This window comes from Mustela lutreola, chromosome 8 (assembly GCF_030435805.1).
Source record: "Mustela lutreola isolate mMusLut2 chromosome 8, mMusLut2.pri, whole genome shotgun sequence".
Lineage (NCBI taxonomy): Eukaryota > Metazoa > Chordata > Mammalia > Carnivora > Mustelidae > Mustela > Mustela lutreola.
Window position 1 is genome coordinate 20,956,617 of NC_081297.1, and position 13,140 is coordinate 20,969,756.

Below are 13,140 nucleotides of genomic sequence, written 5' to 3' on the forward strand. Positions count from 1 at the left end.
GACTGTTTGTGATTTTAGAAAGTTCTTCACCACTATTATTTCACATATTTCTTCTCTACTCTTTCTTTTCCTTTGATAGTCCTGTTATGTTTATGTTACATTTTCTATTATTGTCCCATAGTTCTTGGATGTTTGATTTTTTCCCCGTACTTTTTCCCTTCAAATTTCCATTTTAGAAGTTTGTTAGTTTTTAATGGACCCATGTTCTTGGGCTGTGAACTTCAAAGGTGTTTCCATTTGGAGTAGTATCCCCCACCCCCACCCTGGCTGTAACATTTTCAGTCTATTTCCTGGAAGCCCTGACTTCAGTTCAGCATCTATTGTTATTGTTATTTTCCCCTGGTAGCTCTAGAGGTAGCTCTAGAGGAAATACAAAAGCATCTTCTAGCTAGGCTAAGGTGTAGGGGAAAAAAAAAAAAGTCCTTTCCCACAGATTAGGCCTTTGTTTTGGAGAAAGTTCTATATGTATTTCACAGTGATTACTCTTCCTCTCTCCCAGCAGAGCCATGAGGGGACCCTTTTCAGATCTTTACTCTGAGAATCTGACAGGGCTTGTGGAAGTCAAGCCCATAAAAGCTTAAGGGCCCCCACTAAGACCAGAGAAGCCAGGAGTTTCTTAGGTTTATCCACACTCCAACTCTTGAAATTACCATTTAAATGTTACTACCAATTTGTGGTGCCAGTGGCCTCTGCTCCACGTAATCAGACACCTATTACGTCTCTTTGGATACACCTGTCTTTCCAGATTCTAGGGAGGGTGGTTTGTCTTATAAGCTCAGCTCTCTGATGGGTCCCACAAAAGTTACTGATTTTCAGCTTAGGTAACTTTTTCCTATTGTTGGACTGAGAATGACAACATCTAAGGTCTTTGTAATGGGGAGCTGAGATCAGAAGTTCCTGTAATTTCCTTTTTAATAAATCGCCTTTGCCACTTGCTCATTGCTTGGTTGCCATATTTATCTTTCTCTTACAATAACTCCTTATATATTAAGGAAAATAGCTCGCTTATATATTAAGGAAAATAGCTCATGTGTGTGGTAAATACTTTTCTTGGTTTTTACTTCCTTTTTCTTAACTTTTGATGTTTGAATGTCATGACTTTTTAATAGAACCAAATTTTGATATACACAGTTTTATCAATATTTTCTTTTATGGTTTCTGGGTTTTGTATTATTATTATTATTTTTGGGAGAGGGTAAGCGAGAGAGAGAGGGCTGATGTGAGTGGGGGGAAGGAGCAGAGGGGCAGGAGTAGAGGAAGAGGGGGAGGGAGGAGATAAGAATCTCAAGCTGACTCCGCACTGGGAATGGAGCCCAGTGTGGGGCTTCATTTCACCGCCCTGAGATCATGACCTGAGCCAAAACCAAGAGACAGATGCTTAACTGACTGAGCCACGATGAACCCCAGGGTTTTGTATTATTTTTAGTAAAACAGTCCCAATTCAGGATTGCAAAGGAATTCTCTCTAGTTTTCTTCTAGGGTATTTTATATTTCTAGTGTATTTTATATTTATGAGAGAAGAAATCAAGTTAACCCACATAATATATTTCAAATTCTATGAAAATTAAAAGACTTTAGCAATAGCATTGTGTATCAGTGGGATAAAGACAAAAAATAAATGGTGTTAAAATAAACCAGTAGCCATCTGCATTGAAAAGAAGTCAGATTCCTATTTACTTTTTATAATAATAAATATAAGGATTGAAATATGACCTTATTTTCAACTTAACATTTGGAAACTCAGAAACAGAAAAATAATCACCATTACAAAATGACCAGCATTGTTTCTCCTTCCATTTTATTTGCATGGTATTTTAAAATAAATACTATTGTACGTAATTGCAATTTTATATCTTAATCATCATCATGAGCACTCTTTCCATGTTAACACACCACCTTAAACTTTAATTCTTAGTTACGTAACATTTCATAAGTCTTTTTTTTTTTTTAAAGATTTTTTTAAACTTTTTTGACACAGATACAATGACAGAAGGAACATAAACAGTAGGAGTGTGAGAGGGAGAAGCAGACTTCCTGCTGAACAGGGAGCCCACTGTGGGGCTCAGATCCCAGGACCCCAGGATCCTGACCTGAAGGCAGATGCTTAATGATTGAGTCACAGAGGCGCCCCTCATTAAGTCTTATTGTTTTTAAACTGTATATAAGTTAGGAATACTCAATAATTTCCAAATTGTATAATCAGTTTTATTCGATTTTATCTAGTGCTAAAAAAAGTAGCTTTAAAAAAATTCTCCAAAATAATCTCTAATTATTGAGAACTGGAAAGGTAAAAAGAGAGAATAGAGAACACTGCTTATAGGAGTGCACCGGTGTAAAGTTTTGGGGGTAGCTGTGTTTTCAATGCATTGTGGAGGAAACTGATAACTCAGAGAATTACTACCTCAAAGGGGGAAAAAAAAAAAAAAAAAAAAAACAGGAGAAAAAAAAGTCAGAGCTGACTTAATGACTAAAACTTCATGGCCAACCCATAAATGGTAAATCTTACCCTATTTATATTTGCCATAATTAAAAAATGTTAAAGAGCTTTTACTCTTTAACAGTTACATAATCCTTTTATTTTTTTTTTCAAAATCTAGTTGTTCCAATTTCTCCTTATTTCCTATTTTTCTAGAGTAATCTAAAAGTGCTATGATTTTCTCTGCAAATTATTAACTAAAATGATGCTTGCTTTTTAAAGTAGCTGTGGAAAATGATAATAAACCAGTTAAAAAGTGTTTTTTAAATCTTCTTTGCCTTCAGCAGAAACCTCTCATTTGAACAATAATCCAAACAAATATCTCTGTAGCCCCTCAGCTAGTCAGACCAACAATGTAATCTTAATCTACCATAACCCCATTAGAAACAGCCAACAAAACATTTAGAATTATTATTTTTTAATGCTATGTTTAAGCCTCAGAGCTGTATCAGTTGAAATGAGAACATCATTTTGAGCTGTTTTCATAGTACACCTACTAGTTTTCTGTGAAGTATTAAGAATTAAGAAAAGAAACTGAAAATAATGGTGAGCATTGAAATAATGGTTATCCATAAGAAAATCTGTCTCCTTATTCAAAGGCTAACCATCACACATAAATTTAACTAGAGAAATACTTAATTTTGCATTTGTGGTTGGGTGTTTAGTACATTTTCAAGTTGGTTATTAGCAATTAAGTGACTCTCAAATCCATAAAAGGCCATCTAGATGCTGCTGGGGGGTATGTCCATCAGTTAGCCATAACTAACCTGATGCTTTGATGACTTGTCCTCAAAGTTCTTATCACACAAAGGGTAGAGTAGGGAGCATGATATGTGTGGCCTGCTGATGATAATCATGCCTGCTATCCAGTTACAGCCTATCGTACCACAATTAGAGAAATATTTCAAGATTCTTCTGCCATGTGTTACAAAATTGTTACATTTGGTGAGATAATCAGAGTCACAGAATGTTGGTACTGGGAAGTCTTTAGAGAAGATCTGCACTACAGTTACAGATGACAGATATGCCTATGCGTATGAAGAGGACATCCCATGTCATCTAGACCCTTTATACCTCCCACTCCTGAATGGATGAGTCAGCCTTTAAAATGGAGATAATGACAAGTTAAGTCTTTAGATGTTCTCTGAGATATGGATAATGACATCAAAGAAAACATGACAAACTACTTTAAGAAGCAAGCACAGCTTTATGAAGGAAGTATTTTGAAATGGATAAAAGAGGAAAAGTATATATATAAAAGAGTAGTAATAATAATATATGCTATTAATTAGCATTTTCTATGAAATAGGTAACAATAACAGATTATTAGTTAACTTAAACTTGAACAAAAATCTTTCTGGGTTAGGTACTTTTATTATGCTATTTTATAGACTGGAAAATTGAGGCAAGACAGATAGAAAGTAATTTCCTAAAGATTATAACAGCTATGACTAGTTTGACTTATAAACTTATATATTCTGATTTGAATATCAGTATGTTTATCTTAACCTAGATGCCAGACTACCTCTCCAAAATTCAGGGGGAATTGAGGGAGCTTCTCTGAATTTATTCCTGAACTGGCTTGGGTCCAAAGTCAGTCCTCAAGTGCTTAGTATTTTTCCCCTTCTTTTCCAGGATCAGACAACGTTGGAGAACCTGCTGTGCATTGCTACTTTACTAATTAGTTACCTAGACACACTTTGTTTTCATTTGGGTGATATATTTGAGCATCTGTGCAATATTGTTATTTTTCTGAATTATTGATGAAGTGACTAGGACAGGATGCAAGCAAAATATTTGTTGCCAATATTTCAAATAAAGCCTGGATCCCTGAAAGGATAAATGGTGCTTTCCAGAGGCAAGTGTTCCTAGGTGAATGTCTAAGCACCAGGGATGGGTAGACTCCTCTGTGGCAGTCATGGCAAAGGAAGGTACTATTCTAGAAATTTCTTCCTTTGTTCTGCCCATATTTCTGTCTCTCAGATTTTTCTTGATCATTCCTAATGACTTGAGTCTATTTCCTGGGTGGCCCCACTCCTATTGCTCTAATCTCCAGCCACACTTAACCTCGGTCCCAAAGAGTCAATTAATGGAATATGATGTGTCAATACCCAGAAGAAACAAAGGGGCTTGAGAACATGCAGTTCATAAAGTCATGGTGGAAAGAAATGTAGCAGTGTTGGTGAATCTGCTGAATTTAATTCTGGACACTGGGGAACAATGAATCATCTAGGAGGACTGCTCAAATGAACTGTCTCAGGTTTTCAGAGGGACTTCACAGAGAATCATTTAGATACAGCAAAGCAGACATCACAAAACTTATCTTTCTGTCCAGGAATCCTTGAGATCTTGTTTGTTACTTTAAATTAGTGAACCGAATGGGATGGCTTTATTTTGTCCAGCATCTATCCCTTTAGTACTTTCCCTTCATGCATCAGATCTCCAGAGACCCATAACTTCTGCTTTCTCTTAATAATAACAACAATGGTAATAATAATATTAAAAGACAAAATAACTCCATTCACTTTTTCACTAGATTCAGAAAGTTAATGGATGCATTCTGTTCTGTTCCATGAGGTTATACACTTGAAAGATGACAGACTTGGTATTTATAAATCAATCATCATAAGTAATAATGAACTCTCTTCCACTCTGAAGAAGTTTGTTATAACTGTTATTAATCAAGTCCCTCTAAAAAGTATGAAATATTATTTGGAACTACAATTAAAATATGACTACTTGAAAGTGAGAACAAAAGAAGAACTGGAAGATTTGCTAATACATATCCAGAAAACCCAATCAAAATAATACACACTGTGGTTTTTTTTTTTTTTTTAACCTCCCTTATTGGGGACTTAAAGTGAAAAAAAAAAAAAGTGAATGACTATACACCAAATTCAGGAAATTACTCTAAATTTGAATTTAACATACTACAGCTCAAAGGGTAATGGTGATTTTTTTTCTTGGGAGGGGAATGCATGGAGTAGGAGGCAGGGAAAGAAGGAAGGTAAATATTTTACTTTTGTCTTTTTTTTTTTTTTTTTTGCAATTTTTTTTAAAATTTTTTATTTTTTATAAACATATATTTGTATCCCCAGGGGTACAGGTCTGTTTTAAATGCCATGCTCTGACTTTTCATATCTTAAAGACTGATGACATAATGAACATTTTTTTTAAAGATTTTACTTATTTATTTGACAGACAGAGATCACAAGTCAGCAGAGAGGCAGGCAGAGAGAGAGGAGGAAGCAGGCTCCCCATGGAGCAGAGAGCCCGATGTGGGGCTCGATCCCAGGACCCTGGAATCATGACCTGAGCCGAAGGCAGAGGCTTTAACCCACTGAGCCACCCAGGCGCCCCATAATGAACATTTTTTATTTCATTAGTTATCATGTAGCAAATAAAATAAAATCAATTTATATTCAATACCTTACATGAAAATAGTGCTGTATGTCAGTATATTAAAAAACAACAACAACAACAACAAAACCACAACAGAATAAAGAAAACAGAGAAGGGTGAATAAAACTGCTTTTGTACCCTCAGAAAAAATTCTAAGCAGTTTTTTTTTTCATTAAACCTCCAATTAGATATTCATGTGGAAGGGAAGGGAGGGCAAATCCTTTGTACAATCAAGGTGAGTAACACATGTTCATCATTACCTTTTTAATTTATGTCATCTTTGATTCCGATTCTCGCATACAACTGCCAGCAATTCCACACACTATTTTAATTACAAACCAGCATCTGTCTACATACTTAAATCCTGGGGCCAGAATAATGTGGATATTGTCACCCTTTCTCTTCCCCATGATTTTGAATGCATCACTTACCCGTCCCCACATTTTGTGTTATTGTAGTTAGTATGATGTACCCAGGATGGGCTCATGAAAAAGATATTTCAAGTGATGGTCACAAGAATTAAAAATCAAATCCTGGGACGCCTGGGTGGCTCAGTTGGTTAAGCAGCTGCCTTCGGCTCAGGTCATGATCCCAGCGTCCTGGGATCGAGTCCCACATTGGGCTCCTTGCTCCGCAGGGAGCCTGCTTCTCCCTCTGACTCTGCCTTCCACTCTGTCTGCCTATGCTCGCTCTCGCTCTGACAAATAAATAAATAAAATCTTAAAAAAAAAAAATCGAATCCTTACACTTAAATCTACTTTTTTTTAAATCTACTTTTTGAAATATTTAAAATATCACCTAAGCAGCCTAATAATGAAAAAGAACCAGTTAGAGTATTGATAAAGCAAGAGAATGAAAGCAGTGTGATATATATTCAAATAACACAGCTTAGTGGTATCATTAATGAAATGTTTTTATGAGATGCACAGAGTACTAGTTTTTTAATGTCTGGAATATTTGTATTCTGAAGTATCTTTTAAGTAAAAAGATAAATGAGTGCATTCAAATTCTGTTACCAGTGAACCAGAAAATAAGATGGTATTTCCAATTCATTTTGTTATTTGTATGGATGATTGAAGCTTTTGAAAATTAAAATGCTTAACAAAGACTCATGCTTATAATTTATAAATAAATGGCCAGATATTTAGTTTTTATTTCCATTTTTAACTATAAACTTAAGTGTGTTCATAATTAAATACATACATATTTAAATATAAAGATGGATCACAATAACTTAGGCAGATGTCTGTGTTTTTCAACTATTTTCTGTTTTGAAATGGTGCTGGTCTTAGCAGTAACAAAGACATCTTTTTTTTTTTTTTAAAGATTTTATTTATTTATTTGACAGACAGAGATTACAAGTAGGCAGAGAGGCAGGCAAAGAGAGAGAGAGGAGGAAGCAGGCTCCCTGCTGAGTGGAGAGCCTGATGCGGGACTCGATCCCAGGACCCTGAGATCATGACCTGAGCCGAAGGCAGCGGCTTAACCCACTGAGCCACCCAGGCGCCCGTAACAAAGACATCTTTAAGGTCATTTCAGTCTTAAAGAAATTTGTGTCTAGGAGTGCCTGGGTGGCTCAGTGGATTAAGCATCTACCTTTGGCTCAGGTCATGATCTCAGGGTCCTGGGATTGAGCCCCACCTTGGGCTCTTTGTTCACTGGGGAGCCTGCTTCCCTTCCTCTCTCTCTGCCTGCTATTCAGCCTACTTGTGATCTCTCTCTCTCTCTCTGTCAAATAAATAAATAAAATATTTAAAAAAAAAAAAAGAAATTTGTGTCTATGTGAACAGAGAAAGGGGGGAGGTGTGGGGGCTGGATTTTAAGGAGGCCTGGGAAATGGGAAAACGGTGTGGGAGGAATGAAGCAAATTGTGATTGAAAATATCCACTTTCACATTTCACTTTCTTTTCCCCCAATCTAATGTAAAATCAAGTTCAAGAGGAATCTATCGACACAATCGAAGAGAACTGACAGTCAATAGAATATTCATATCTGTTTCACAGACACCCACGTGTCCCTACCTAAAAATCCCAGTCCCTGGTCTCTTTAGAATGGCCTACAGTCAACTTGACTTAACCTCACTCACAGTTTCTACTTTTCTCCCAAAGCCATTCACAGTTAATAACTTTTTCAATCTGTCGAGCATTTGTCAGATAGGTCCGTCTGCCTCTCACACCTAGTCAGTCACAGAAGAGATCCATCAAAACTCTATTCACAAGTCCCCATTTGAGCTGTTCTTAGCTTTACTCACTGTGTCCTCACAGATCCTTTTGCCTAGAAACCTCCACAGCCCTTATGATGAAAGAACCCGACACTGTGTCTTGCGCTGCCCCCTCCGTCTTTCTTCACTGCACCCACCCTGGCCAAGGCACGGCGGACCTTGCGGAGATACCAGATCCTTGCTGCTGACTGCCTTCTTGCCCCCAACCCCCCACCTTACCCTGCTCTCCCCTGCCAACACAGGCCAGCTCTGCTCTCAAGAACACCTGATAACTGCTGGCTAGCAAGCAAATTTATAATGTTCAAGGTATTTGCTATCCCTCTTCCCATCTACTCTCTACTAGACTCTAACTCCAACCTTCCATTCAGGATAAACTGATATATTTTGTCAGCCTTCCTGATATGTTCACTATAGGTTCAGCTCTGTCCCTTCGCTCACCATCCCCTTGTCTGGACAGTCCCATTCCTCTCCACATCGCTTCCACCTGCCTCTTTGCCTACTAAACCTCTACCTTCCTTCGAGGCCAGTATGACAAACCTGTTCTCGGTTGGCCTAAAAAGAATGGTCTCCTCCCAGAACAACCTTCCGCCTCGGCAGCATCTACAGTGAGCCTCCTCTTATGCTCAGTCATATACCCCGTCCTCTTCTTAGACTCTAAGCTTTGGAGCAGGACCCCAAACTTCTCCTTTGCATATGGTGAAGTATCACACACTGTGTCTTTCTCATGATAGGGACTCCAATCAAAACTGACTCAATAAATGAATAATAAAAGTGCAAAGAAGTTATTTATTTGAAAGCTTTCAGGAGATCTCTGGTTTCATTTTGAAGGAACTCAGATTAAGTGTGTAAATTATCTCAGCTGAGTCTCCTTTAAATAGGGTATGGGTTTATATATGCAACTTCCAGGCTAGCATATTTTAAATAGAGAAAAAAAGAGTTTCTTTGCATTAGTGTTCCCTTCAAAGAAGACAGAGATCATTCAAGGCACCAGATTTGTCACTTGTTTTGAGGATCGTTTCAAAGGAAAGTGGTACTTTGAAGCAGTAAAGATGATATAGCTATTGGTTTGGTTTTTTGTTTTTTTTTTTCCTACCAACTCAGCTAAGGGAAATCTTAGTTCATATTGGCTGAATCACTGACATGACTTTTAAGGATAAAGTAACTTGAGAAGCTGAAAATCAAAGGTGCCCATATTTTTACCGCTGTGTGTATAGATTTTGAACAAATGTGATTAAGAATTCACTTTTTGAAATTCAGTCGAACACCAGTAACCCAAATGTCAGAAAATATGCCTAATGTCCATATTATAAAATAACCATGCTTCTATCATACTTTCAAGATGCTAGTAGGCATGATGTAATTCATGATGTCAATCTTACCTTTTTCTTTTTCTCTCATTCCTTCAACATATTAATTAAATGGCTATTAAGTACCATGCAATATACTAGCACAGAAATACACAGTGGGCTCAAAAAGACATGGTCCTATCTCCAGCATGGAAGCCTTTTCCTTAGAACACCAAAAATTGTCTCTGGCAAAGACTATAAGTGACTGATGGATCTCCAGCATGGAAGCCTTTTCCTTAAAAAGACACGGTCCTTCTGTGAATTAGCTTATATTTAGTGCTTTTTTAAAAGCTTTTTTTTTTTAAATTTAAATTTATTTATTTTCAGCATAAAAGCTTTTATTTATTTATTTGAGGGGGGGATAGGGCAGAGGGGAAGAGAGAGGAACAAGCAGCATCCATGCAAAGCGCAGAGCCTGACCTGGGCCTCGATCTCACAAGCCTGAGATCAGGACCTGGGCCGAAACCAAGAGCTGGATGCTTAACCAACTGAGCCACCCAGGTGCCCCATACTTGGTCCTTTCTTTACACATAATTTAATAGTTTCAGAACTGAAGCCATTGGCATTCCCTAAAACCTGCTCTTCTGCTTGAGTCTGTAATTTTGGTTGACAGCATCATTTCTCTGTTTGAAGCCACAGAATTGCCAAGGCCCTCAATATGTGTCACACAAACTATTGCAATATTCTTCCAATTATGTGTACTAACACAGTCTTTTTATACTTGAAGGAGTTACACAAATGTCTGGATTCAGTTTCCTAAGCTCATCACTTACCTTAAAAAAGTACTAACGACTCCAACTGACTCTTGAGGCAGTATATAAAATTGTCCCAATCTATTTTTATCATCTTAATAAGACATTTTTTTTTTTTTTTTTTTGTAAACCCGCTTTCAGCTTCACGCAAACTCAACTATTTGGTATCCGAAATATACCTTACCCATTTTTTGTTCTGTGTAATTACTCAAGATATTCTTCCATGAGACCTACTCTTCTTCCTCTACACGACCCTTGACACTGAGACATCCTTCAAGGAAGATCTTAAACAATCATTTCTCTATACAGAATGTTCACAGATATCTGAGCTTTGTCATCCCTGGAAACCTATATTTCACGATTTCTATTTTCTAAGGAACTGCCACATTCTGCTTCACTCTAATAGTCCAGTAGGCTATGTAATCCCAAGACAGAGGTACCTGTATTTACCTTTGCTCAGAGTAGATACTCAAAAACTCTTATTTGCTTGTTGATATTTCCAGCTACAAAGCTTATTCTGATTCCTACATAACTCTAAGTCTTATGTTAAAATATGGCAGTACTGATCAAAAGGACTCTCTTATCCTTTTGAAAGAGCAATCATGAAACCCAGTACAGGAGAAAGACTCTGGTCTTTGGTGAATTAGGCACGGGCACTCGGCCTGGATTTCTTTTAACTTACATCTTTACTTAGGCTTCCATTTTTATGTTTTTCTCTCAGAATACAGGGATATTCTCTGGCCTTTTGCTTATTTCTGCTAGTAGCACTTAAGGATTACATTTTTTCCTGACTTCTGGGATATACTATAAAGTACAATAATTGCCTTTCTAGGGTATTGTTAATCTCTAAAGCAACTCCCAAAGGTTGTGCAGAAAAATAACACTAAAGGATTACATAATGAATCTCAATGTTTCTTTTTAAGATTCAAATGAGCTGCCAGTCAACCTAAGTGGCATTGAAGGCATGGGGGGAGGGCCGAAATAATTGAAGCTAATATACATGAGGTGATGTTTGTCCATATATTTATGTCAATCAATTCTAACATTAAGAGAAAAGAAAAATACTGTAACAACTTCCATAAGCACCCTTTTTTTTCTAGATCTCTTCCCATTTATACAATCTTACCATATTACCAAAAATGAGTTAAAACGCAGAAGGAAAAGAAGGGGAAAAGAGGTAGAAGGAAAACAGATGAATCTAAGCTGAAAATTATTATAACTACCATTTTTTTCTGCTGAAAAGTTTTTCCAATAGCTATACTCTTTCTCAGGTTTTATTTATACCCATGACTTTGTGATAGAAGACAATAGTTTTCCCAATAAGTGTCCCTATTGAAATGTAAAGTAAATTAAAAATAATAACTATAGTGAAACTATAGATTATTTAGAGTGAATGGGTAGAAAACCACTTACCCCCAGTTGCCACAGTGATTTCTCGTAGAAAATGGCCATAAAATGGAAAATCGAAAGATAGATTCACTCTCTGCAAGGAACAACAACCAGAAAAGAAAATCAATAATGTGCATAATAGTAAATGTAAAATGAAAAGTCTTCCACTTAAAAAAAAAATGATGCTTCTACTTTGCACCACTATGACTGCAGTTGGCTATTTGAACCTGATTCCTAAATGACAATAAAGGATTTCTTTTTTTCTGGTAATTAAGTGTTCGAAGTATGTGAGAAGGAAAAAAGTTGTGCTGTGATGGTCTGTTGGTTTGTTCTTCGCTTACAAAAGGAATCTGGAAGTTTCTGCTGCAATTTAAGCTACCTCTCTTAATATCACTATTGCCTTTTAGTTGTCCACTGAGAATCAGTTCAGTTTTCATGGTAACCAATTAGTTTTACAGTTCTTTTTGGTTTGATTAGTTTTTTTTTTTTTTTTTATTTTTTTTTATTTTTTTTATTTTTATTTTTTATAAACATATATTTTTTATATACATATATTTTTATCCCCAGGTCTGTGAATCACCAGGTTTACACACTTCACAGCACTCACCAAATCACATACCCTCCCCAATGTCCATAATCCCACCCCCTTCTCCCCAACCCCCTCCCCCCGGCAACCCTCAGTTTGTTTTGTGAGATTAAGAGTCACTTATGGTTTGTCTCCCTCCCAATCCCATCTTGTTTCATTTATTCTTCTACCCACTTAAGCCAATAGCCAAACTATGGAAAGAACCTAGATGTCCATCAACAGATGAATGGATCAAGAAGATGTGGTATATATACACAATGGAATACTATGCAGCCATCAAAAGAAATGAAATCTTGCCATTTGCAACAACATGGATGGAACTAGAGCGTATCATGCTTAGCGAAATAAGTCAAGCAGAGAAAGACAACTATCATATGATCTCCCTGATATGAGGAAGTGGTGATGGTTTGATTAGTTTTCTCCAAAATAGTAGAGCATGTTATCTGCCAAGTTTCATTGGATACAACATCAAAAACAAGTATTTTATGTAATTATACATTCAATTTGTTTTCTGTACATCCCATAATGAAAGGTAGTTTCATGGAACAAGATACCTTGCACTGTGATTTAGACCTGCGGATATTTTTATTTTTGGTGTGATGAGCTCTCCAGATTTAGTATATTATGTCCACTTTCAAAAGCAGAGTTGAAGAATAAAAAAATGCTGGTTATCAGAGAACTACTTTTCATTGCATAGAAGAAAACTAGAGAGACTCGAGAAGAAAGCTCATAAATTTTACCCTTCTCTTTTCTAAAAAGGTGATTGAGGCTTTTAATTTTATTTGTATGTATTTTAATTTATTATTATATATTATATGTATATATTATATATTTATATTATTGACAAATATTTATATATTATTTTTTATATATCAGACATATTTATACATTCAACATACAATTTATACAATAAATATACACACAGAGTATATATAGTAAAATAAAAACAAAACACAAGGCAAAACAAA

The 13,140-nt window shown here is 36.3% G+C and overlaps 1 protein-coding gene across 1 annotated transcript in view; it reads right to left on the bottom strand.

Annotated features, from left to right (window-relative positions):
- Nucleotides 1–13,140, bottom strand: part of PLXDC2 (plexin domain containing 2) — a 475,164-nt gene that overhangs the window by 224,368 nt on the left and 237,656 nt on the right. Inside the window, exon 4 of the mRNA XM_059183993.1 lies at nucleotides 11,611–11,680. Coding sequence (XP_059039976.1) covers nucleotides 11,611–11,680 — 70 coding nt within the window. The remainder of the gene's footprint in view (nucleotides 1–11,610; nucleotides 11,681–13,140) is intronic.